The 27,412-nt window shown below is 47.6% G+C and overlaps 1 protein-coding gene across 3 annotated transcripts in view; it reads right to left on the reverse strand.

Moving 5' to 3' along the window:
• Positions 1-27,412, reverse strand: part of LOC137424679 (period circadian protein homolog 1) — a 92,551-nt gene that overhangs the window by 29,993 nt on the left and 35,146 nt on the right. For all 3 annotated transcript variants that reach the window (XM_078775771.1, XM_078775772.1, XM_078775773.1), the window contains 8 exons: positions 20,213-20,414; positions 16,457-16,505; positions 11,068-11,210; positions 10,030-10,108; positions 9,606-9,712; positions 7,640-7,793; positions 7,423-7,528; positions 4,967-5,107 (listed from right to left, as the gene is read on the reverse strand). In XM_078775771.1, coding sequence (XP_078631897.1) covers positions 4,967-5,107; positions 7,423-7,528; positions 7,640-7,793; positions 9,606-9,712; positions 10,030-10,108; positions 11,068-11,210; positions 16,457-16,505; positions 20,213-20,414 — 981 coding nt within the window. The remainder of the gene's footprint in view (positions 1-4,966; positions 5,108-7,422; positions 7,529-7,639; positions 7,794-9,605; positions 9,713-10,029; positions 10,109-11,067; positions 11,211-16,456; positions 16,506-20,212; positions 20,415-27,412) is intronic.

Below are 27,412 nucleotides of genomic sequence, written 5' to 3' on the forward strand. Positions count from 1 at the left end.
CCATGTTCGGCCTCACGGACGACGCACGGGCCGACCGCCTCCTGGATCTCCCCGAGCTCGGTGACACGCGCCCGTCGGTCCGAATGGACCATATGCTGTCACTGTTGGGCGACGAAGCCCCCGGTTCTCTATTCCGGGCGCTTTTCCGTCGCCAACTTCCAGCGCAGGTTTGCCTCGCGTTGGCCGGGACCGGGCTAACGGAACCCCGAGCATTGGCAGCCGAGGCGGACAAGTACTTCGCCGCTTCGGACACGCGGGCGAGAGTCGGCGTGGCCGTCACGGCCCTCGTGGCTGATGCTGCTGATGCTGCTGATCCACAGCATCAGCTTATACAGCATACGCAGCATGCTGATACGGACCTCGTGACCGCCGCCACGCCCCGCCCACCGCCGCGGTGAAAACCGCCACCGTGGGGAAACCCGCCAACTCCACCGGCCTGGCGGAGCCAGCCGCGCTCCTCCAGCTCCACCACCTGGTGCTGGTTCCACGCCAAGTTCGGCCACGAAGCTCGGCAGTGTCATCCGCCATGCTCCTTCAACAGGTCGGGAAACGCCTGGGCCGGCGCTCAATAGTGGCGATGAGCGCCGGCCGTTCGAGCAGCCTGCTGTTCATAATGGACACCTTCTCCGGGCGCCGTTACCTGTGCGACACGGGAGCGCAGGTGAGTGTCGTTCCCGCCGGCACGTCAGACAAGCACGCCGTGGGTGGGGGCCCCGCGCTGCTTGCCGCGAACGGGACGCCCATCCGTACGTACGGAAAACGCTGCCTCTCTCTGCGGTTCGGAGGGCAGGTTTTCCGATGGACGTTCGTCACCGCCGACGTGCCCATGGCACTGCTTGGCGCGGACTTCCTGTGCGCTAATGGGCTCCTGGTCGACGTCAAGCACAGACGTCTTGTCCAGGCCGAGATGTTCAGCTCGCTCGCTTGTGCGTTGCCCAGCTCAACGAGCGGCTTGCCAAGCGGCTTGCCGAACGGTTCGGGTCCGGCCACGTTGGTCTGTACGCTTCTGGCAGCGGACGCATTCACCCGCCTCCTCGCCGGCTTCCCGGCCCTCACGCGGCCCACCTCCTCACGCGGCCGTCAAGCACGGGGTGGCCCATCACATCCCCACCGTCGGGCCACCGGTCTACGCCCGGGCACGCCGCCTCGAGCCGACGAAGCTGGCGGTGGCAAAAGCGGCGTTCGCTACCCTGGAGCGACTCGGCATCGTTCGGCGCTCAGAGAGCGCTTGGGCGTCGCCGCTGCACATCGTGCCGAAGCCCGGCAGGGGATGGCGACCGTGCGGGGACTATCGCCATCTCAATGACGCCATGACTCCCGACCTCTACCCCGTCCCCCACATTCAGGACTTTTCCGCCCGTTTGGCGGGCATGTCCTTCTTCTCGAAGGTGGACCTCATACGCGGCTACCATCAGGTCCCCGTCAGGCCGGAGGATGTCCCGAAGACGGCGGTCATCACGCCATTCGGACTCTTCGAGTTCCTGCGCATGCCCTTCGGTCTGAAGAATGCGGCTCAGGTGTTCCAGCGACTGATGGACAGCGTCCTGCGTGACTTGGATTTTGTCTACGTCTACCTGGACGATATCCTCATCGCCAGCGCGTCCCGCAAAGAGCACCTACGCCACCTCCGCACGCTCTTCGAACGCCTGGGCCAGCATGGCCTGATTGTGAACCCCGCAAAGTGCCGGTTCGGCGCCACCATAATCGATTTTCTGGGGCACCGTGTCACCAGGCACGGAGCCGTCCCCCTGCCGGCCAAGGTGGAGGCGGTGAAGGGGTTTCCGCGCCCCCGCACGATCAGAGGGCTGCAGGAGTTCCTGGGCATGGTGAACTTTTACCATCGGTTCCTGCCCCGTATCGCCCAGCTCCTGCGCCCCCTGCACGAAGCTCTCCGAGGTAAGCCGGGCAAAGGCGACGTTACCTGGACCGAGCAGATGGACACGGCGTTCACGGGCGCGAAGCTTGCCTTGGCTAACGCCACCATGCTCGCGCACCCGGCGCCCGATGCACCGATTGCCCTCACCACCGATGCCTCGGACTACGCGGTGGGCGCGGTGCACGAGCAATGGGTGCGTGGAGCTTGGCAACCGCTGGCGTTCTTTAGCCGGCAGCTTCGCCTGCCCGAACGCCGTTACAGTACCTTCGACCGCGAGTTGCTCGGGCTTCACTTGGCGGTCAGGCACTTCCGCCATCTGCTCGAGGGCCGTGCGTTCACTGCCTTCGTCGACCACAAGCCGCTGATCTTCGCGATGGGCAAGGTCACCGAGCCGTGGTCGGCCCGGCAGCAGCGTCACCTCTCGGCCGTGTCCAAGTACACGACGGACATCCAGCACGTCGCGGGGAAGGACAACCCGGTGGCGGATTGCCTTTCCCGGGCCGTCGCCCACGCAGTCCACCTCGGCATCGACTATGCCCGGATGGCAGCGTACCAGGCCGCTGACCCCGACGTCCAGGCCTTGCGGACCGCCATCACGGGCCTCCGCATCACCGAGGTGGCGTTCGACGGCACGGGCGCGGCCCTCTTGTGCGACGTCTCCCTCGGGCGTCCTCGCCCCATCGTGCCCGCGGGCTGGCAGCGCCAGGTGTTTGACGCCATCCACGGCCTGTCCCACCCGGGCGCGAGGGCCTCCCAAAGGCTGATCGCCGACAAGTTTGTCTGGCATGGCCTCCGGAAGGCCGTCCGCGGCTGGGCCAGGACGTGCCTCGCGTGCCAGCGCGCCAAGGTGCACTGGCACACCCAGGCCCCGTTGGCCCCGTTCACGGTGCCGGAACGCCGGTTTGACCACGTCCACGTGGACCTGGTGGGACCTCTGCCCCCCTCGCAGGGTTTCACCTCCGTCCTCACCATGGTGGACCGCACCACCCGGTGGCCGGAGGCCGTGCCCTTGGCGTCGACAACGGCGGCCGATGTCGCGCAGGCTTTCATCGCCACCTGGGTCGCCCGGTTCGGCGCCCCCTCAGACATCTCGTCCGACCGCGGCCCCCAGTTCACCTCGGAGCCCTGGGGGGCGGTCGCGCAGGGGCTCGGGGTCCGGCTGCACCGAACCACGGCCTACCACCCCCAGGCTAACGGCCTGTGTGAGCGATTTCACCGCTCATTGAAGGCCGCGCTCCGGGCCACCCTCCGCGACGGCGGCTGGGTCGACAGGCTCCCCTGGGTCCTGCTGGGCCTCCGGACGGCGCCCAAGGAGGACCTGCGCGCATCCGCGGCAGAGTTGGTCTTCGGGCAACCGCTGCGGGTGCCAGGCGAGTTCCTCCCCGACTCCACGGCACCATGGTCCGCGGCACAGCAGCGCTCCGCTCTGCAAGAGACCGCCCAGAGGTTCGCCCCGGTGCCAACGGCATGCCACGGGCACCCACCGACGCACGTCGCCCCGGAGCTTCGCACGGCGGAGTACGTCTTCGTCTGCCACGATGCCCACCGGACACCACTGCGGCCCCCGTATGACGGGCCTTTCCGCGTGCTGGAGACCGGGGCGAAGCACTTCACCCTGGACATCGGCGGTACTCCTGACCGCGTTTCGGTAGACCGCCTCAAGCCGGCCCACCTCGACGTGGACCATCCACCGCCAGTGGCCCGACCCCCACGTCGGGGCCGCCCCCCTGCGGGCGGACCCCCGGCACCGGCCAGCCCCACCGCCACGCCGCCCCCTGGTCCTGCACCCATCCCAGGGGCAGCCAGGGGCATTCCACCTGGCATCCCTGCACCCCGGACGCCGCCGATCGCCAGGGGGCGCTTCGGCCGGGTCATTCGTCTGCCCCGCATACTGGCCCTCCAGGTGCACGGGAATTCTGGGGGGGCGCGTGTGGCGGACACAAAAGCCCACTGGCGTGGTGACATCATTCCGCGCACCAAGTGGGCGGTGGCTATGCCCGAGGGGTAGGCGTGGCCTCATGATATACACCGGGCGCGCAGCCCGGAGCGCGCCAGTGTTACAGTGAGCTCCTGAAATAAAGACGCTTATAAGTTACCGCTTGTCCGCTTCCTCCTTGCTCGCAAGCAGCGCGCGTAACGCCGCGCTTTAATATCATGTTATATATCGTTTTTGGTCCCAATGGTGAAGAAACACTTGTCAAATTCTACTAGCTGAATCCGAATCCAGATCTTCACTAAAATTGACTAATTTCATCCTCGTCACATACGCTACCTCTGCCAAATTTCGTCCGAAGCCGTCCACAACCTTTTGATATCATGTTATATATCGTTTTTGGTCCCAATGATGAAGAATCACTTGTCAAATTCTACTAGCTGAATCCGAATCCAGATCTTCACTAAAATTGACTAATTTCATCCTCGTCACATACGCTACCTCTGCCAAATTTCGTCCGAAGCCGTCCACAACCTTTTGATATCATGTTATATATCGTTTTTGGTCCCAATGATGAAGAATCACTTGTCAAATTCTACTAGCTGAATCCGAATCCAGATCTTCACTAAAATTGACTAATTTCATCCTCGTCACATACGCTACCTCTCTGCCAAATTTCGGCCGAATATGTCCACAACTTTTTGAGGTGGAGGTAATAAACAGCTTACAATGTTATTTTGTGCTTGTACTGCTTTGCAATGCATGCAATATGATAATGGCCTCACCAATTTATGTTTTCCTTCCTGATTTCACACTTGCAAAGTCTTTGACGATATCAGTGAAATCCAACTTTTCAAAATGTCACATTCCATGGTCATGATGGCAAGGCAGTTGAGCCGATCTTCGTCGTATATTTATTTCGTCATATATTTCCTTTTTCCCATATGTCTTTCTGTGTCGATGTCGATTAATAAAGATATTAGACCTCGAATTCCTGTCTCCCATCTCTGTTAACTTGGAGACAAGGGAATAAATAATACTCGATTCATAAACTTAAAAATGCATCTTGTATTTTTGTGGGTCCCCTCTGGTGTTTGGGCCCTGGGCAAATGTCCCATTGGTCCTCGTTTAAATCCGGCCCTGGCACTGGGTCTCACCAGTTTGCCAGCGTCACTGTCATCATGATAAGCTCCAGTGCCATCACTTGACGACGCCATGCTCCTGAGGTAGTCATGTGATCCATTCCCAATGTTGCTGCTCAGACTTCCATAGCCGTTCAAGCTGCTGCTGTGCACAGGCTAGGGGACAAAAACGGAAGACGGCGGAAAGTTAATAAGGGAAAATGTAACGGGTTGTATGGTTTAGAAAAGTCAAAAGTACGACTTCAAGCCAAAGTACAGATAACCTCATGGATGAATGGGATTAATTGGACACGAGTAAAAAGCCGGTCAAAAATGACGGGTTGGAACCGTTTATTCGACTGTGCAGCCTCGTGAGTGTGCCAAAGTCTGAAGCCTCGGCCTAGTGTTGGGTGTGCTTTAATCTTTATTTATTAGACATCCTACAAATGTAAATAAACACTCGTTTTACTCTGCGTGCAAGTTTCACTTCCCTGCACTTTGTAATTTTTTTTTTTTTAAATGCTACTGTACACCGCCCTTGAGGCTCGGTTTGGAAGCCACCGTCTACAATTCCAATAGAAGAGACATAATTACTCTCATGGAAAATGTTTCTTCAAGTTTGTTTTATCCTCAAAAATAGACCGTAGTGAACACGCATTCGTGTTAAAAGATTGGCCTTGAAAACGTATCCTTATGAAGGGGTACAGACATCTTTACAAACACACAAACTGACTGTGTTTTACATGGCAGATGTTAAGCAGAATTGAAAGTTCCTGTTTAATCCCACATACGCTTATGTATATACTAAAATAAAGAAATGAAGCTACATTCAACAAAAGTGAAAGAGTAACATTATGGCAATCCCAGTGGTGGATTAACGCACAGACATGCAGGGCACATACCTAGGGATCCGAGCTCAATGTGGGCCCCGGGAAAAATATATTTGTTGTTAAAATCTACCATATGAAAGCGAATGAGATGTTGTTACTTGCAAAAATCGAAGATTTTTCAAGTATATTGGTTGGTCTTGTACGTTATTTTGTCTGTATGTCTGTCTGTATGTCAGTCGCCTACAGGTCACAATTTTCAACCGATGAACACGAAACTTCACCAAATGGGAGAGTTGGTCATAAGCAAGAAGCCTATTGTTTTGGGGGCAAAAGGGCAATAGGTCAATGGGTCAACATAGGTCAAAGGTCACCAACTTTGTCGAATTTCTAAAATCCTCAATTTTCATTCGATTGACTTGAAATTTGAAGAGGATTTGCATATCTGATCACTAAATTCAACCACCAAGTATTTTTGAGGTCAACATAGGCTAAAATGTCAACATAAGCCAAGTTTCTAAAATCCTCCATTTTTATCCAATTAACTTGAAATTTGAAGAGGATTTGCATATCTGGTCACTGAATTCAGCCCCAACTAATTTTGAGGTCAACATTGGCCAAAAGGTAAACATAAGCCAGATTTATAAAATCCTCAATTTTCATCTGAATGACTTGAAAATTTAAGAGGATTTGCATATCTGGACACTGAATTCAACCACAAAGTAGTTTTGAGGTCAACATTGCCCAAAAGGTCAACATAAGCTAAATTTCTAAAATCCTCAATTTTCATCTCATTAACTTTAAATTTGAAGAGGATTTGCATATTTGGTCACTACATTCAACCACCAAGTATTTTGAGGTCAACATAGGCCAAATTTCCAAAATCCTCAATTTTCATCTGATTGACTTGAAATTATAAGAGTATTTGCATACCAGGTTACTGAATTCAACCACCAAGTATTTTTAAGGTCATCATAGGCCAACAACTTATTTTAGGGATTTCGCAAGTATCAAGAGAGTGTCTTGTGATATTCATGACATATTTATTGTTTGTTTGTTCATGACCCTATTCTTTTGAACTCCCAAGCTCCCAAGGTTTGAGCTTTATAGGATCACATTTTTCTACCATGATGCTAGGGGTTTTAAACAGTCATTTTCTCACAATTCATAACATATGAACACCCGAGCCACCACCTGTTTCCATCTCTGATCTAGGGTAGATCAATATATATAATGGCCAAATCTCCGATCGAGGGATAAAATGCCCAAATATTTTTGGATTTCAACCCAGATACCTATATATAATTGGTGAGATGGCGAGCTCCGATCATCAAATATGGAATCACATGTGGAAAAATAACTCAATTTATCGGTAAGATCAGCGAAGGAGTCACATGGTGTCTCAAAATGCGCTAATCGCTAAAACTCAACATCTTCATAGAATTTAGCATAGCTCTCTGATCTGCTATTGTTGGCTGAAGGGTCATGACTGCTTCTGCCTCAGTCATCTCTAATGACTCTGCAGAGCCTGAGCATTTATTGAGCTGTAGGTATGGAGAAGCGAGCTAATACCCTGCAACATGTACCCGTATAATCTCTGGGATATATTATGGAGAATCATGAAACATGTTATATATTTATTACACGTGCTAGGAGATGTGGTACCTGCAACAGTAGCTTGTGAATCTTCTCCTGTATTCTCTGCATGCCTGTGTCTGGAGTGTGAATCTCCATCCTTGGACTGCAGAAGACGTCCTCATTCAAGGGACTCCTGCAAACAGGTATGAACTGGAGTCATTATCTAACACATCCTCCAGCTCGCATCAGTGTCTCTCCCTAAAAGAGAAAAAATAAATAAACTATCAGAAATACTTGTACGTACGTTAGAACCTTGTGCCTTCCAATGATGAAGGACACCTTTCGGCTCCAAGGGTTTACAAAGCTGGACCAGCTCGTGTCCAACGTGATGTAGTCACCATTGTGAGTAAGAAATCGAAATGGTGAATGGTCAAATGATTGCATATTGACGTTTAAGACTATAGAAAGTGTTGGGGGTGAGAAAATAGAAAGAGATAAAGACATGGGGGCAATGTATTTGTCAATAAAAATATTTGTGGACAGGTGGGAAATGTTTTAATGATGAACATAATGCAAAGGGTATTAAAGTGACGGTATAATTTTTTTCAACAGTATATTTATATGTAAAAGAAAATTCAAGAATTTTATATTTTAGTTCTAGCAAGCCTTCAATGTCAGTACTAAATTATGGAACTGTTCTGCAAATTTATTGAGAATGTAATCAGTATTAGGCACAGTAATTAATTTATGCACAGTAATTAATGCTCAGTAAACTGTGCCTCCCTGTCACATCGCTGATGAGTTTAATCAAAGGACTGGATGTTGTTCTTCACAGACATATTGCATGTCTATCTGTGAATCTCAATGAGGATGTAAAATGAAGTTAAGCACCTGAAAAATGATCTTTGTTAACACATACAGTTGTTGTTGTTGTTGTTGTTGCTGTCATGGTGGCTGTGGTTGTTGCTTGTGTGCTCCTTCAATGTACTTTTATATATTTTTTTCTATTGCTTTGAGAAGTATTACGATATGTAATTTTGTGTGCTTTTTCTGTGTCCGTCACAGTTTATTCTAAAAGGTTCCTGACGTCAAGGAATACCCAAAATGTCACCGTTGGGTGAGCACTATATTAACCTCCCAAGTCCTGATTCTGCTTCCTCCATCGTGGGAAAGATGGACTTTTAAAACAGGAATTTTTATGATCAAACGGACACAAGTTTTTGTTCCAAGTAAATAAATTATTAGCTTTCCAGCCAAATTAATCGATTATTAGCTTTCCAAAGGTACCATTTTTACTATTCTACGACAGCAGGAACCCTTTAGAATAAGTGTGACACATAGACACAGTAACACGCAGACACAGTTCTCCTTTTAGTTTCGATACAAACCACAAATTAGCAATCTGATATGAATATTTTGTTGGTTCAGGCTCCACAAAAAGTGAAGGAATAGAGAGAAAGACAGGCACAAGACTACGAGGGAACTCTGTTTCAGGCCATTAAAATCAGTACTTTTAAGAGAAGGTGGATGTACAACAGATTTGTACACAGTCTGATTTAACAGGAAAATCAAGAAAATAAAAACAGGGAAAAATGAATAACAATTTTTGGGTGCAAAAACAAGCAATAAAACCTATGGAGGAATTAAGACAAGAAGACAAACACAAAAAAAAGACAAGAAGGATAAGAAAGATCAGAATGGCACTCAGACCTCGGTAGAGTGCATACCTCCACTCGGTATGAGATACGTATTGCATCTCACTGATAGGTCGGATCTGGATCCAGACCTTAACCAAAATCTAAATGGCTTGTTCTCGTCACCTACCCAACTCATCCACCAAGTTTTGCCATAATTTGACAAAACTTTTTGAAATATAATGCCACATATAGTTTTTGGCCCCATTTCTTAATGGTGAAAGATTCATCTATCCGGTTACGGATACGGATCTTCATTAAAATCTAATCATTTCGTCCTTGTCACACACCCAACATGTCCACCAAATTTCGCCTGAATCCGGCCACGACATTTTAAGATATGCTGTTCACAGACAGACAAAGACAGACAAGACATGGGTGAAAACATAACCTCCATTTACCTTTACCTGAAAGGTATAATATAATCTTAACGCACAAGTAGCAGGCAGAAATCTAACAATCTGGCCACTGGTATCATTACCAAACCAAAATAGTGAATGCAAACAGGAAGAAGCAGTCAAATTTAACAAACCTCTGGTTATAAGTGAGTGTCGTGTAGAAGAGGTGTAGACTTACTTTTGCGATGCACGGCAATCATGAGATGACGATCTTTGGGATGGACGTGTGGTAAGAATGGTGTGCCGATGAGATCTTGGGGTAAGTAACCCAGAAGGGGCATGGCTCTAAGTAGAAAGAGGAAAAGAGCGTGTAATAAGCATGGAATACCACATTTTGAGGCACCGGTGGTTTGTCAGATGAAAAGTAAAGAAGCACTGGCATGTCGAAAACCTATGCTGTTCTCATAATATTCATACAATTTTTTTTATGGTTTCTTTTAAGATCCCATAGGAATATATTGAAAACCTCATCAAATCGCAGATATCTTGTGAGGGTTTCCAAGGCAGTCCATATCCATAAACGTCTATACCATCACAAAAACGAGCATGGTTGTGTAAGAGCAATGACCGAGTTGATTTAAGCACCCGATTCAAAAACTCACCTTTCGTCGACATCTAGAAATATGCAGCTTGGTGTATGAGTTGTCGTAAATGTTCTTTTCTCTGGAGGAATGCGTGGAGCTGGGGGTTAAACATGGTGGTAAAGAAAAAGATACAGTTAAAGTTAGCCCAAATATGTATTGGTTTCACAAGTCTGCACAACAATAAAAAACAGGCACGCATGTTGTTTATTTACAGGTGGAAAAATGAATGAATATTTGTTTTTGTTTTTTTGTTGTTTTTTTTGGATACAAGATCGAGGCTCGTGAAAGAGCTAACATTAATCACACAAAAAGTCAAACCGACACATAAAACACAAAATAAGGGGAGCGGTAGACAAGATGGGGAGAGAGGGGAAAGGACATAAACACAACATTTGAGATCAGGGACATCGAGAGAACTGTGGGAGGGAGAGGGCTTGGGGGGAGGTGGGAGAGGTATAAAACATATGGACACTGCAAGGACTTCCAAGAAAGAAGTTGGAATTTCAAAAAAGTAGATCTGGGGTGAATTAACTGGGGTAGAAAAGATCAAGGTTTTGGATGGGGGAAGATAAGAGATGGTGGTGAACAGCTGTTTTAAAGACCTGGAGGGAGGAGTGGGATTGAAGTGAGTGTGGGAGTTTGTTCCAGAGGTGGGAGAAAAGGGGAATGAAAGAGTGAAGGTGAGCAGAGAGCCGAGATTTTGGCAGTTTAACCATAAGAGGGTTGCAGGCAGATCTTGTGCGACCTGAAGGAATATTGGTGGGACAGAGCACAGAGAGCTGGGAGAGCAAGGCCATAGAGGAGTCGCTAGAAGACAGAAAGACCACCAACCTGCCTGCGGTGAGTGAGTGAAAGGCCCTCGGAGTTAACTTCATCGCAGGAGATTCCAATGATTCTGACAGCTTTGGTTTCAACAGCGTGAAGCCGAGCTAGGTGTGAGGCAGGAGCACCGGCCCAGAGGGGGGAACAGTTACTATCGAGTTACTATTAAGAACAGTTACTATTGAGTTACTATTAAGCAACGACTTCCTTAGGAGTTCAGGATGAAGACCATACCTTCGTAGCCAGAGTGGATGTGCTCAGCCAGTAGGAGGCAGCAGGGTTGTCCACCCTCACCAACCTCAGCATTGTGAACTTTGAGCAAATATGGAGTGAGTCGGAACGGTTGATATCCCATATTTTCCTTGCTGCTTCCACTCCTAGAATAAAAGCATACTGTGAATGATAGGATCAAGGTGGGAAACAAGAGCGAGTTACAATTTCAAAAACACTGCACCATCCTATAAATTACAAGGTTGTCCACATGTCGTGTAACTTGCCAATGCAGATGGGATAAGACTTGACAATGACAGCAAATAACATGGAATTGAAAGAAACTATTTATGATGCCTTTTCCACCATTACCCACGTAATGTTTCGAAGCATTTTGCTTCAGCTAAGGTGGCGGAAAACCCTCTGCATTGAACAGTGGTAAAAAAGTAAGACCGGGAATTGTAATACCTCTTCCACCACCACCAGGTGGTGCAACATGGTACACATTTACTGTACAGTGTACATAGAGAATTTATGCCCCCTCCAACTCCCCACAGCCCCGCGTGAGGCCAGGGCCACATAGCCGATGTTACCCACCACACACAAAAAGCTGTATTTGTACCGCGAGTTTGGAACTTAAAAGATATGGCCATGCATAGAACAAAGAGAGAGAGAGAGAGGAAGAGAGAGAGAGAGAGAAAAAGAGAGAAAGAGAGAGAAAGAGAGAGAAAGAGAGAGAAAGAGAGAGAAAGAGAGAGAAAGAGAGAGAAAGAGAGAGATTTTTTTACATATTGCTTACGGATTCGTCACTTCAGCTGTTGTGGTTTTCACCCACTTGACATATTTCTGATATTATGTATTATTATTATTCTCAAAAGGTTTATTATTCAGGAACAGCTATCTAAAGTTAAAAAGGTTAACTTAAAATGATACAGGAAACCGAACCGGGGAAAAAAAGGAGGTGAAGAGGAAGAGGCGGCGTGAGCAAAGTTGGAGAAGACGCGTGACGTCAAGGCTCCATAGCGAGGCTGGTCTACCGACAGTCGCGAGGGAATTTTAAGTTCCTTGAAGGGACGTCTGGCGATAGGAATTATTGCTGGAGTGGAAAATCTGCGTAGTCAGATTTGGAGCTTTGAGATTTCGACGAATCCTCGCCTAGTCGCATCGGCTCAAGTAAGAGCCGTCGGACATTGTGAACCCCGCGCTTCAGACACCTACAAAGGTTTTGCCTCACGTCATCTTCACCCCAACATCCTACCGTTTGTCGGGGATGTGTGTGTGCGACCGCTTCGTCTCCAATTACGTTGCAGTTCACTGAGTGAGCGGTGAAGGTGCCCCTCTGAAGGGCCGTTGTACAGTTTCGGCGGGGCGATCCCCATTGTCAACTGTGCAAGATTTGGGCTTCGACTGGAAATCGTTCCAGCGACTGCTGGAGCGAATCACATTCACCTTGGAAAAGGTTATAGAGACATTGAGGAGTGTCATTTTCACTCGCTGGGAGCAGTGAGTTATTTGACTTTATTGATGGTATATAGAGTGCACTCTTAATTGCCATTTGTTGTACCATTATTCCTGTGTGATTTTCAATATATTATTTGTTCATTTATAATCATTGGTGTGGTTTCACTATTGATTTCTAGCACAGAGTAACATATTTTTCTGCCGTGGCTCCTCTCGGGGTTCGGAGGTGTCGGGGTTCGGAGGCCAGGAGATCGTAGAGGAACCAGGAGATCGTAGACCAGGACATCGTAGAGGAACACGTAACAGAAATTGGGGGCTCGTCCAATTGACTCGTGGGCTCGAGATTGGGTCTTCGTCCGGGATAAAATTCCCTAGCATTCCCAAAATGTTTCAGTTTTGGAATATTTTCCAACATTCCCAAATTTTTCAAAAAACAATAAACAAAAAAATATATATATTTTTTGGACATTTCTTGTGTGAAGGTTAACAGGTGCTAACGGATAGTCACCATGGAGTTTGACGCAGAGAAGTTTGCAGCAACCCCTAGTGAGGCACAGTTCCGAGCGTTACTAAAATCGGAACTCTTGAGATTGGCCAAACATTTTAGCTTGGAGGTCCGAGCTAAAATGAAGAAAACAGAGATGCAGACAGTGGTGATAGAATCTATGGTGGAACTAGGAACATGGAGAGAGGGAGCCTTGGATTGGTTACCAGAAGAACAAGAAAATGTGGAGCTCCAAAAAATGGAGAGGCAATTGCAGAGCCAGGAAAGGTTAAACGCACAGGAAAGAGAGCTCGAGGAAAGAAGAGCTGTACAGGAAAGAGAACTCCAAGAAAGGTTGAAAACACAGGAAAGAGAACTCCAGGAAAGGTTAGAAGAGAAAAAAGCAGAGGAAAGGAGAGCTGCAAGAGAACTCGAAGAAAGGTTAGAAGAGAAAAAAAAACAGAGGAAAGGAGAGCTGCAAGAGAGCTCGAGGAAAGGTTAGAAGAGAGAAAAGCAGAGGAGAGAAAAGCCGAAAGGGAGTTAAGGGAACGGGACTCGGCGCTTCAGCAGGAAATTAAACTCAAGGAGCTGGATTTAATGAAAGAACGGAGAGAGGTACCATCCATGCTGACTGGTTCAACACCTAGTCAGAACACCTGGGATGTTGGCAGACATGTTAGGCTGGTTCCACTCTTCAATGAAAAGGAGGTAGCCAAGTTTTTTTTACACTTTGAGAAAGTGGCTCGAATGCTAAAATGGCCAGAGGAGTCCTGGACCATATTAGTGCAAAGTGTTCTGGTGGGTAAAGCTCAAGATATTTATTCGGCTTTACCGATTGAGCAATGTGCAGATTATGAGATAGTGAAGAAAACCATTCTCCAAGCCTATAAATTGGTCCCTGAAGCTTACCGGCAAAAATTCCAGAACGCCAGGAAGAGGGAGAGAGACCCATGTGGAGTTTGCCAGAATGAAAGAAACCATGTTTGATAGGTGGTGTGATTCAAAAGGGGTTGGGAAAGACTTCGAATTATTACGACAATTGATCCTGGTGGAGGAATTCGAACAGTGTGTCCACGAGGACATTAAAGTACATCTGGAGGAAAGGAAAGTACCAAAGTTGTATGAGGCAGCAACCATGGCAGATGATTATGCCTTAACACACAGGATGGGGTTCCACAAACCAAACTACTCGCCTAGACTTAGCCAGGAGAGCTATGGTACATCAGGGGCGGAGAACGAAAATTCATGGGTGCGGCCTCGAGATGACTATGAGGACCACTCTGATACCACGACTTCTAGAAATCCGAAGACAACAGTTCCAAGGCAGACGTATCCTCCGGGGGGCTCGAGGCCGACCACAAGGTTCTCCTCCGGGCCTACTTGCACTTTTTGCCATAAACCGGGACACATGATGTCCCACTGTTATGCTCTGGGAAAGGAAAATCAGGAGTGGAGTTCGACTAGTACAACTCCGAATGCAATGGCAAATGTGAGAAATCGTCCTCAAAAGGGTTAGCAACCATTTATTTCAGAGGGGTTTGTGTCCTTGGATGGAGACTCGACTAACCAGAAACCGGTTAGGGTCTTGAGGGACACAGGAGCACATCAGTCATTGATGCTTGAAGGAATTTTGCCATTGTCAGAGGAGACGGCAACTGGTGATAGTGTTCATTTACAGGGGATTGGTGGCTGTGTTAGAGCTCCACTTCATGTCATCCATTTGGAGTCCGATTTGGTGTCAGGACCAGTCACCGTAGGATTACAAGCCACTCTTCCTGTAGAGGGAGTAACTTTGGTTATCGGGAATGATTTGGCCAGTGGTCAAGTTTTTGGTAACCCGATGGTTGGTAAAAAGCCCAGCAGGGAAAACAACACCACACCAGGTAGGGATGGTGACAAATTTGACAAGTTATTTGTCGGTGGACTGAACTTCAAAACAAAGGAAGAAGTTCTGACCTCTGTTTTCAGCAAATATGGACCGCTTCTGAAAGTGCGGCTGGTAAAAGACAGGGAAACGCAAAAGTCAAGATGGTTTGGCTTTGTCACGTTTGAAAACACAAAGGACGCCAAAGAGGCAGAGACGAATTGGAATGGTAAGGATTTGGAGGGTCGGACCATAACAGTAGGGAAGGCATTTCATAGGTGTCGTCGGGGCTACAGAAGAGGACAACGGAGTAGTAGTTTTGGTGGTGGCCGCAATCGATATTATTATGGAGGCTCCCAGAGTTACGGCCGCTCCCGAAGGAAGGTTTGTCAGAGTAGTGGCCGAGAAGGAGACCGCTATTCATGTGACTACAGTGACTAGCGGTCCCACCGTAATTATTATGAAAGTTCGGAAAAGTTGAAGCACTGAATGCTGCGGAGCCGCCGAGTCAAGATTCCTACATGGATTAACCGTGAACGCCACGGTCCTAAAGGCGTCCATGTAGTGAATACTTCCAGGCCTCACCACCCCAACCATCATGGAACCTGGCTTTCAGCTCGGCCTCCCGGGAATAGTGTTGTAGTTTTGCTTGCCATGGGATTTTGATTACTACCCCTTAACCTTCATTCAAAAGAAACGAAAAGTAAAATCGGGTGGGGGGCGTGAGATGGAGTTTGGCTTTGCAGGAGTCCAACTGGGAAATTGAACATGTAAAGGGCAGGGACAATGTCGTTGCTGATGCTTTGTCCAGAGTGAATTAACTTTGGAAATCTTTGTGGGTTGTGCGAAATTTTGTTGCTTTATTTTTGAGATGTGATAATTGTTGCTCACGGGAATTGGTGATTTGGGTTGCGAGTTTATTTTTGTTTGTTCAAAGAGTTTGCATGCAAAGAAAGTTTTCGCTGTGTTCAAACTTTCTTTCTTGAGGGGGGGAAGCGTTACGGATTAGTCACAACCCAAGGTTGTTTCATGATATTTGTTATATTATATCACCTTTATCTATCAATATTGTTGAAATGAAGATCAAATAGCTGTATGTTGAAATATGTTGAAAAAGTCAAAACTTTACATGGGGTGTACTTACTTTTTCACGTGACTGTATATACATATACTGTATGCGTGCGCACGCACATACAATAAGATTCTCAACTTAATCTCTCCGCTGCCCCTGCAGAGTATTCTGCAGCAGTGAACAAAGACTTGCTTGCTCTATCAATACCAGCTCATCTACTGACCTAAAGAATCCGAAATATTACTAAGTATCCCAATGAGACACTGGAGTCATTTGAAGAAAGATTGCATGCGAGTATATGGACAATAGCCTCGTAAAGTATTTGGGTTGTGGATGAAACAGCTCCTGAGACTCGGTGTGCTGCATCCGATTTGTCGCAAAAATCGGTGGAATAGTACGTGATCAAATTATTCGTTGGCTGTGCCTTATTTTTGGGGTTTTATTCTCTCAGATAATTTTCTTGATTGATCTCCATTCTGAATAACAGTGGCCTACTGTCAAAATATTGGATATAAAAACGAAGATTTCTCACCTTATGCGGCAGAAGAAAGATTTCTCTTGTGGATAGTCAAGTGTTGATGCTGCAATGAGGAACAAACCAGTTAGGCAGCAGCCTTTGTTGGTAGCCAACTTGTATTTTCCTTATTTCTCTTCCATTACCGCCATAATTAACCTTCTTCATATGCAGGTACATTCTACCACTATCTTGGATAAATTCTGATAACTATGTAGTAATAAAAAAATCACATATATACAGAAACAGTCGTGGCCAAAAATATTGGCACCCTTGCACTGTATTCAACTAACTCACAATTTTCTCGAAAAATAAGTTGAAATTCACAAAAGTATTTGGTCTCCACAATTCTTTACTTCACTGTAAATATTACAAAGCCTTTGCATTTGATTCAGAACTTAATATATCCTTTTAAATAAGAAAATAAAAAGAAATGGCATTGACAAAATCATTGACACCCAAGACTTAACATTTGGTAGCACAGCCTTTGGACAAAATAACTGCAGTTAAGCGCTTCCTGTAGCCAAGAATGAGCATCCTACACCTCTCTACTGGCAGTTTGTCCCACTCTTCTTGTGGAAACTGCTCCAGTTCTCCCAGATTTGAAGGGTGCCTTCTCCCAACTGCTGTTTTCAGATCTCCACACAGGTGTTCAATGGGATTTAGATCTGCGCTCATTGCTGGCCACTTCAGAACAGTCCGGCATTTTGTCTTGAACCATTCCTGGGTGCTTTTTGAAGTGTGTTTGGGGTCATTGTCCTCCTGTATGACCCATGACAGTGACGGAGACCCAGCTTTCTGACACTGGGTTGAACATTGTGCTCCAAAATGCCTTTGTAATCTCCTGATTTCATGATACCATGCACACATTCAAGGCACCTCGTGCCAGAGGCAGCACAGCAACCCCAAAACATCAATGAACCTCCTCCATGTTTGACTTTAGGGAAGGTATTCTTTTCTTTGAAGGCTTCATTTTGTTTTCTGTAAACATAGAGATGATGTGCTTTAGCAGAAAGCTCTAATTTGGTCTCCTCTGTCCACAGGACATTCTCCCGGAAGGATTTTGGGGTGGTCAGGTCTGTTTTGGAATCTCCAGTTGGGCTTTCTAAGCAGTGGGGTCCTCCTGGGTCTCCTCCCATAGAACCACCTTTCATTGAGTTGGCGACGGATGGTGCGAGTTGAAACTGTAGTACCTTGTGTCTGAAGGCCAGCTTGAATCTGTTTGGCAGATTATCGAGGTGCTTTCTCCACCATTCGAACAATCATACGCTGCAATCTTAGATCAAGGTTTCTCTTGTGGCCATGTCCAGGGAGGTTGGCTGCAGTGTCATGGGCCTTAAACTTCCTGATAACATTGCGTACGGTGGACACAGGAACATCAAGGTCTCTGGAGATGGACTTGACGCCTTGAGATTGTCCATGCTTGGCTACAATCTTGTGTCTGACCTCCTCAGCCAATTCTCTGGTTTTCTTTCTTTTCTCCATGCTCGTTGCATAGAACACATACACATTACACATGTTAGCACATCAGAACATTCATGCACAGTAACACAAAACAGCAGAATGACTCCTTTTCTCCATTCAAACTGGTTGAATGAGTGATTTTTATTTTGCAGGCACCTGCAACTCACCACAGGTGAGTTCAATTCCAAAGTAAAGGAGAATCACCTGCTTGAAATCTAATTATTTCGAACAACTTCTAAAAGGTGCCAATAATATTGTCTGGGCCATTTTACAATTTCTGTGTGGAATAAGCTAAGATTTAGTAATTTCTTTCCAGCTTTTTTGTTTTGTTCCATTGCAAACCAAAGAAATACAAATGTGGACACCAAAATATTTTTTCATTTCAACAATTCTCTGAAAGAAATGGTGCATTATTTGAAAAAAGTGCAAGGGTGCCAATACTTTTGGCCACGACTTTATATATATATATATATATATATATATATATATATATATATATATATATATATATATATATATATATATATATATATATATATATATATATATATATATATACACACACGTACCGGGTACCCTTGGACCCTGCTATTCGCGGGGGATACGTTCCTGCAAAATCCGCGAATAGCGAAACCACGAATAGCAGGGCATTATTTCAATGGAAAAAGGGGGGATAGGTTCCCGCGTCATGAAAATTCACAAATAGAGGGCCAAACGGCGAATGGCGGGGTCCGACAGTATATGCAATCTCTTGTCATAATCTATGTATCCTGTTGACTGGAAGGATTCCGGAGGGTTTTTTTATTCAGTAAAGTGCTGAATGGAGTTGAACTCAGCTCACAATTTAAGTGTCAATTTATTAATTTATTGCTTTTATATATCAACAAATCCACGACATTAAGCGTGCAGACTAACAACCTAGCAAGGCAATCAAATCTCTCAAAGCAAATGGTGTATTCAATTTTTATCCAAACTATTATGAGGAGTTTTGCATTCCTCAAGTGTAGAGTTGTTGTGAAAAGAATTTGTTTTACAGGAGGAAAATATCAATACATACTGTATATGACATACCTACATCCGCTTAATTAGCTCGAACATTTACTCAGCAGCAGGTGAAACATTGGTGATCTCAGCTCTCTAAATGACTACAAATCTCACTGTTATATTGTGGAACAAAATGTGAACTGGCTGGTGCTACAACTGAAATTGAACCACCTCCACAACTAATATGTTGAAGCAACCCTTTATTTCACTCTGTGTTCTCATAATCGTAGTAATTGTTGCTACTCCCATACACTTCTGGGGCTATGGCACTTGAGCTTGAATGCAAGCAAATGCTCACAAACAAGACATTCAGCTGGCTTGGCACACCTCCGACGAAGTCCGCACTCATTCTTGGAACACCACACCGAGAAGCACCAGGATGACCGTTTATCATCACGTCAGGAATGAAGCTCACAATAAATAGCTCATAGGTGAGTATGCTACCTCTAGGCCAGTGGTTCTCAACTCGTTTCAGTCCACGGACCACCAGGCCAGTCAAAAAATTTCCTTGACCACCTCCTTTTTGAGACGTGATTAAAAAGAGTAGACAACAAACAAACATTTTGGTTTGAAATTTGTTTCTCACGCCATGTGATTTTGGACAATGTTCCTGTGGACCACCAAAAAAGGTCACCATAGACCACCAGTTGAGAACCGCTGCTCTAGGCCATTCTGTCAGTTATAATCTGACAAGAGTAAAAAGGGTAGATTAATTCTTCTTTCTTTTCTTTATTGGCCACTATTATCCCACCTTGTGGGGCGAGCCAGGGGAAGCTTGGCCCGAGTCTTCATGAACTGGCTGGCCAGGCCTGACATTTGCCTAGTTAGGGCAGGAATTTGGAATTTGTCCATTGTGCTGGCGATAGCTCGCCTACTCTTTGCGAAGGACACCATGGGATCTTTAACGTACACCAACAAATGCTGGCAGATAGGACTCCTGGTTTAATGTCTATCCAAGCGACGGCACACACATTGGTGAATCACCCTGCCTGTGACACACCGAACTGACAGTTTATAAAACTGGGTCGGGATTTGAACCCAGGCAAGACAGCTTAGAGGCGAGTGTGCGTACCTCTAGGGCTAGGCCATCCTGTCAGGCCTAATCTGACAAGCGTAAAAAAAAAGTAGAGTAAAAGAGTAAAAATAAATAAATAAATAAAGTTAAAAATATGTAATATCTGGATCAAATTCAAGCGTCACATCATGTTTGAACTTTGCTTTAGAAGAATATACAAGATAGAATATAATTAAACAGTTGCAAATTACCAGCCTGATGAGATGCCACCCATGGTAGAAGTTTGTCAGGTGCTGTCGAGCTGTAGAACATGCTCACATCTTGTGGGGCAAGTAACTCCACAAACTTCCTTTGGTGGAGGAGCTCACGGCGCCAGCCAACCGTGAACGACGGTTGCTCCAAAACGCAGAGAATGCGACCCGAGATAAGTGAGATGGCCATGGCAAAGGTGTCCTGTGCACGAGTGAAGAGAGGACAGCAAAGAGTTTCCACTATATTTTCAGCACAATCTTCGTGGTGAAGGTTTAACAATTAATAACAGTAATTACCTACATCTGGGAGGTGAATTTAGAGTATGGTAGCATTCATTTACGCAAAAGCAGCACCTGGCTGCTGGTATGCATCATTTATGAGGACAAGGCTATGGGCGGATATGGAATAATCAAAAATTATATATACAGACTTGGCATTTAATATGGAATATTTTTTTTGTGGGGGTGAACTTACTTTTCAAGATGTCTTAGAACCAAAAGTTCATTGGAATTAAGTTGAAATTATCCTAGATTTTGTTAATGTGACCTTTAAAAGAAACAAAAACCACATTTGACATTTCGAAACAAATAAATTGATCCTTGAAAGTGATGTAAACTGATATCGAACTCAATTCCTGGACAGTACTGTGTTAAACCCTGTACGTTTTCCAGAAGTATCTCTATTTTGCACATTAGCCAAAAAAAATTTCAACAAAAACAAAAGTTAAAATACGACTGGGATTACGGACAGTAAAATTACAGTTCAGTACTTCGTGTAAACCCCACGAGCATTCAGGAGAGCACGTACACATTGAGGCATGCTGTTCACGAGATTTGCCAAGGTTTGGACAGGAATCGCTTGCCATGCAGTGACAATAGCCTGCTGCAATTCACGCACAGTGGTGGGCTGCTGGTCCAAGTGGTCGATTTGACGCGTTAATTCTGCCCACAAGTTCTCTATCGGATTCATATCCGGGGACATGGCAGGCCACTCCATATGATCTACACCATGGTTAGCAAGAAAGTGTTGGATCATGCGAGCACGATGAGGCCGTGCATTGTCATCTTGGAAGACAAAGTTTCCTCGAAAGGCTGCACGAGCAAATGGAAGCAATGTTTCTTCCAGAATGGCCCTGTACTTGAACTGGATCAGGTTTCCATTCAGAACAACAAGGTCAGTTTTGCCCCCTGCATGAAAATCAGCCCAAACGGTCACCCCACCACCTCCAGCTTGGACTCTTGGCACTATACAATCTTTGTTGTCGGCTTCATGCACTTGTCTGCGCACTCGGACGCGGCCATCTTGACGATAGCCCAGAAATCTAGACTCGTCACTGAAGATCACATGATTCCAGTGTCCTGGCTGCCATTGACGGTGCTCTCTGGCCCACTGCAATCGGCGCTGGCGGTGTTGTCTGGTCAGGCGTGGCTTTCTCAGGGGATGCCTGGCACGATAGCCTGCTTGAACCAGTCGTTGGTTGACTAGCCTTCTGGATACAGGCACATTTGTCAGTTGTTGCCATTCAGCCCTAAGCCGATTAGCTGACTTGGTACGGCCATTGCGGAGTAACCGGTGCAGCTGGCAATCATCCCTCCTTGTGGTTCTGCGGGGACGTCCTGGCCTCGGTATTGGAGTAGGGACACCCCTCTGAGCATTTCGTTTCAGGATCTTTGACACCTGGCCTTGAGTGATGCCATACTGCCGAGCAATAGCACGCAGTTTCATGCCGTAATTTCGTAAAGCCACCACTCCATGACAAACAGCATTGTTGAGTTGACGGACCATCTCCAGAGGAAGCGGCAATAACTTTTGGAGACGTGCAGCAGTTGTTTTCCACTAATACAGAATGCAACAACCCTTGTATACCCGACTGTGAAGCCAATCATCAAATGCACCTGTCCGTACATTTTGCCACGCCACCTCAACCTGAAAACCTGAAATTCCCCCTCTTTTCAAGCCTGAAAAGAGGGGGCTGTGATATAATCCTGTTGTTGACTTCTTGCTGTGACAGACAATCAGTGACATGGTTCTTTTAACAAATAAATCACCAAAGTGTAAAAGAAACTCACCAGATTGATACACTGAGTTAAGAAAGTAAACCCAAGTCAAGAAAAAAAAAAATTCCATATGAAATGCCAAGTCTGTGTGTGTATATATATATATTGTTGCGGATATGAGGACTGTATTTTTTTGATTGTGTGCTTTCTTATTATTATTATTATTGTTTATTCTGCGCCCCCTGCCTCCGGAGCTGTGTAAAGGTGAAAGGGCATCCCATAATTAGTCCACAAGCATACACGTCAGCCAATAATAGAATACCCCTGTTCGATAGTTATATCTTATTCTGTGTTTTAGGGTAAGGCTGTGTCTCCCATTAATTGAAGTACTCCATTGCACCAGTGAAAGAGAATAGATCCCCTTTCATTCCCATCCCCAAAATCTCCATTTCCTTTCACATCCCCTTTCGTCATTGCCAAGCCTCGATTGCCAATTACATCCCCTCCAAAACCACCATTGAACATGTGCTCGGGTCGGGGAAGAGGGGCGTGCCCGCCCGTCGTCATCAAGGGCGGAGCCAGAGGGTCGCGTGACCAACCAGGGCCGAGGTGAGCACACCGATGGGCGTGTCCAAAAGGCCGGCGGCTTGATCGCCGGAGGCGCTATAAAGGCGCGCGCGCAAGAAGCGTGGGGTGGTCGGTGGTGAGGAGTGAGTGGACCAAGAGAGAGAAAGAGTGGTTGGACCAAGAAAGAGAAAGAGTGGTTGGACCAAGAGAGAAAGAGTGGTTGGACAGGGAGACGTGCAAGAGTGTTGTTGAGTTGAGGGTTTGGACCAGACGAGTCAGACGAGTCCTGGCAAAGCAAGCGGCGGCCACAGCAGCAACAACACCCAACAGCCGCTTGGGGCCTGGACGGCGGTTTTGAGCAGGGCCGCGAAGGAACGGCGGCTGCTAAACGCGCCGATCGTGCTGCAGGACCCCCTTGGACCTTCCTCTCCCTCCAGCCATCCACCTCCTGCCTTTCCACCCTTCTTGTGTACGTGAGTTTGTTCTGTGTGTTCTGTCCCGGGGTTAATTAAGTCTGTATAAGCTAGTATTTGCACTGTGTCACCTGCGTCTTATGTGTTGTAAATAAACGTGACTGCTTTCTTTTTGCTTGTGTAAATAATAAATCCAATTACTCTTCTGTCCGTCTTCTTGTCTTATTCCTTTTCCTCTTTGCATTCGTCGTTTTAGTCTTTTCCAGATTGGGCAGCTGCGGTGCGATACGGCCAAAGTTTGGGGTGAATCGGGTGAGTCGGGGAACAACTGTTCGGTCGCGGAGCCTTCGCTCGGCAAACAACATCCTAAACCGCGATCAGTAACAATTGGTGTCAGGAAGTGAGATCGGACCCAAAGCGCGCTTAACGCGCTCAAAATTACGAAGTACCGAAATTGCTTTTGTTTTACAAAACCCGAATTTTGAAATCGCGCCATGGCTGGTCAAGGCGACGGGATGCCGGTGGGAGAGATAGACGGGGTAGAATCGACCCAGGACCTCTGGGAAATGTATGTAGATGAAAGAGAGGAGGAGAACATTGGCAATGTGGTTGAGGGGGTATCAGGCGCACAAAATGGCGCTCTCGCGCACGAGGTTTCAGGCGCGCAAAAAGGCGCCTCGCACGAGCGCGCGGTAGCCGAGCCCGCTGTATCAGCGGGCTTTAACATGCAGCCGATTGACATGCAGGCCCTCATTGCGCAGCTACAGGCAGCTGTACAGATGAGTATGGGAGACCAAATTGGAGGTTTGAAAAACAGTATGGGGGTAATGAGGGACGAATTGAGGGCTGATAGTGAGCGATTGGGTGAGCGATTGGAGGGCCAAATGGGGGTAATGAGGGACGAAGCGAGGGGTACCGGTGAGGGATTAGACAATAAATTTGAGGGGTTAGACAATGGGATAAAAGAGGTGAAAAATGGGTTAATGGGGTTAGAAAATAGGATGGAAGACAAATTGCGGGAAATAGGGGAACAATCTGCCAGGGAAATCAAACGAATGGGGAACCAGATAGAGGAGGTGCAAATCGGGTTAGAAAGTAAACTGGATGCTCAGAGGGATGAAGTGGGACAGATGAGGGTGGCATCTACAAAAGAGAGGGAGGAGATGAAAGAGGAGATACGACGAGGTGTAAGTGAGGAGGTCTCGGGGCTACGCGAGGAGGTAAAGCGAGGTGAGAAGCGTATGGAGAAAGAGGTGAGGAATAATACGGCTAGGTTACAGGGGGGAATAGAAGATCTGACTGAGGAGGTGGAACAGCTGACAGAGGGACAGACGGAGTTAGTGGAGCAGGTTCAAAAGAACACTGCGGTACTAGGAGGGTTAAAGGCGACACAAAAATAAATTAAAAATGACTTAATAGCGACACAGAGGCAATGTCAGATGGTACGTGAGGGACTGACAATGAGGTTGGATGAGGTGACAGAAGTAATGGAGACAAAGGACCGGCAGGTGAGGATGCACATAGAGACGGTCACGGTAGCCTTAGAGGACGAACTTGAGGAGACGCACCGGCAAATAAAAGAGGTGAAGCAAAAATTAGAGGAAGTGGAAGAAGAGGTGAGTGAAATTAAGAAGAGACGGACAGAAACTAAGAGAGAAATAAAGGAGGAGGTGATGGAATATGTACAAGGTCGGTGCTCAACTCATGATGTGCTGCTCACTAACCAAATAAAGAGTTTGCAGGTGGCAAAAGAGGTGCGGAGACGAGGTGCCAAGGTGAGTGGCGAAATATTCGGCAATGTACAGTATATCATGTGAGGAAAGCTTCAGTCGGCTTGGGGATTGGTTTGGATCCGGGTGTTCGTGAAAGGCCGTTGGTGAAGTGTGCGACAGGTCTGGTGTGCGAAAAAAGAGGTGTGCGAGAATGTCCGACCATGGGGTGTGTGAGGAAAAAGTGCGCGCCGACCAGTGAGTGTGCTGTCGAGAGTGAGTCGGTCGTAGCGCGTGTGCGAGGGGGTACATGGAAGCGCGGTGTGGTGAGTGTTACGGAGGAAGTAACAAGAGAGTGTACACCTGTGGTGAGTGTTACAGAGGAAGTAACGAGAGAGTGTACACCTGTGGTGAGTGTTACAGAGGATGTAACGAGAAAGTGTACGCCTGTGGTGAGTGTTACAGAGGGTGTAACGGGAGAGTGTGCGCAAGAGTGTGCGTGGGAAAGGTGTGTAACGGACAGGTGCATGAGGAAAGAGTGCGCTGTCGAGAGTAAGGGTGAGTGCGTTGTCAAGAGTGGTGGTGAGAGTAGTGAGAGTGGCACGGAGCGTGAGTTGGTTGTGACAGGTGAGCGAGGATGTACACCTGGAATGGTAGGATGCACACCTGGAATGGTAGAGCGTGTGTGGGAATGCACACTTGAGTTGGTCGTGAGGCACGTGGTTGGGTGTGCGGGTGAGAGCACACCTGTGATTGTCACAGAGGAGGTGACCGAGGAGGGGGCGCGAAGAGGTGTGTTGGTGAGGTGTGCGAGCGACGAATGTGTGCCAAGGTGTTCGGTGGTCAGGTGTGTGACCAAGTCGGTGAGCGGAATGAGTGTACCGAGGTGTGTAAGGAAAGGTACGAGGAGCATGGGAACAGCTGGAGGTAGTAGCAAGAAAGGGGTAGCGTATGCGTGTAAGCATGCAGGTGAGGCATCGACGGTAACCGGGTTAGCGGTTAGAGCGACTTTTAGCCGAATCGGGCCCTCGGTGCGTGCCGGGCTTCGCGTGCCGCGAGAACCAGCGGGGATCCGAGCCACGGCGGGTTCGAAAGGACCGCCGTACGCGATCCACGCTGGGCCTCGCTTGGAACGGCCGTGTCCGTGCTCAACTAGGCGGAGCGGGCAGCTCGATAGGAAGGGTCGTCATGGCGACCACTTTTTGTTGAGACGTGCCGGCAGGTCGAGATCGGGACATTGGATGGCTCCACGCCGAGGTGGTGCGTGGGATCTCGGCCCGGGTAAGCCCCCGTCCCTGCCCCGAATGCGGGACGTATCCAGCCGCTGGCACAAAACAACCCGCATTCATTGCTCGGCTGTACGAAGCCGAGCTTTAGAAGGGAATTGGCGCACCGAGAGGATCTAATAAGTAGACGGGTGATGAGGATAGTGTTTTAGCCCGAAATTAGAAAAAAGCAAAATTTGATGATGGTACAGTGATTGGCAGATGATTGGCAAAATTTTTGATTGGTTGAAATTTGGTGTGCCAAATTGATAGTAGGACCTCCCCGATGTGGTGGGATGGCAACTCTGTCATCCCTCACAGACGGGGGGGCAAAGGAGCACTAGCTTATGGGGTTGATGGCAGTGAAAACTAGCCCGGGTGGGTTAGGATATTGTGTGTAGGGACCTAGAAGATGACATTAGGTGACGTTAAGGTTAGTTAGTGACAAGGATACCTGTAGTGGCGACGCAGGTAGATTAGTGTGGATTATAATGACGAGGGAGCGCAATAGTTAAAGGGACGACTGGGAAGCGCAAGTTTCAGAGGGGAGTAGTTAGCTGAGATGATGCCGTGTGTTTGAGGATTGAACAGGTGTGATTGAACAGGTGTGATTGCACAGGTGTGCAACTGGACAGGTGGATGGAGCAGTGTATGAGTGAGTGAAGGTGATTGTGTATTGTGCTGACCAAATGGTCTAGGAAGAGGAGGAGGGTGCAGGTGGCACCAGGTATGATTGCACAGGTGTGCAACGACAGGTGAATGGAGGACAGGTGTATGGAATAAATGGTATGGAGTGTTGGAATGGATGGTCGTGGAGTGAGTATGGTGGAAATTGTGGAGTGGAGTGGATGGTGCGAAGGTGTGAATGGGGGAAGAGTGGACCCCCATCACGGATACCCGGGGCGGGTAGTGTAAGTGTTAGGTAGAGGGTATAGGTAAATTGTGGTTGGATATTGGCATCTGTGGTGCGAGTGGAAGAATGATGTTTGGATGGGTGCATTAGTGTTGTGGAAATGGCTGGGCGTGTAGCCTGTTAGTGTGTGTAGTTGGTTTGGGCACTCCACCACTGTGAGGATGTCGGCCAGGTGAGGCCGCAGGTGGGCTCTGGGAGCCGGTAGTAGTTGTTGTGGATGGGGCCCGAGGATCCGGAGGATGGACCCGGGTAGCCCAGTGCCAGAGGGCACCGAGTGGGGTGACAGAGCCAGGAGGGGCTTTCCCCAGTTAGTTAGGTTAGGGTGAGGAGCTAGG

The sequence above is a fragment of the Myxine glutinosa genome, chromosome 4 (genome assembly GCF_964187855.1).
Source record: "Myxine glutinosa chromosome 4, kmMyxGlut1.1, whole genome shotgun sequence".
Lineage (NCBI taxonomy): Eukaryota > Metazoa > Chordata > Myxini > Myxiniformes > Myxinidae > Myxine > Myxine glutinosa.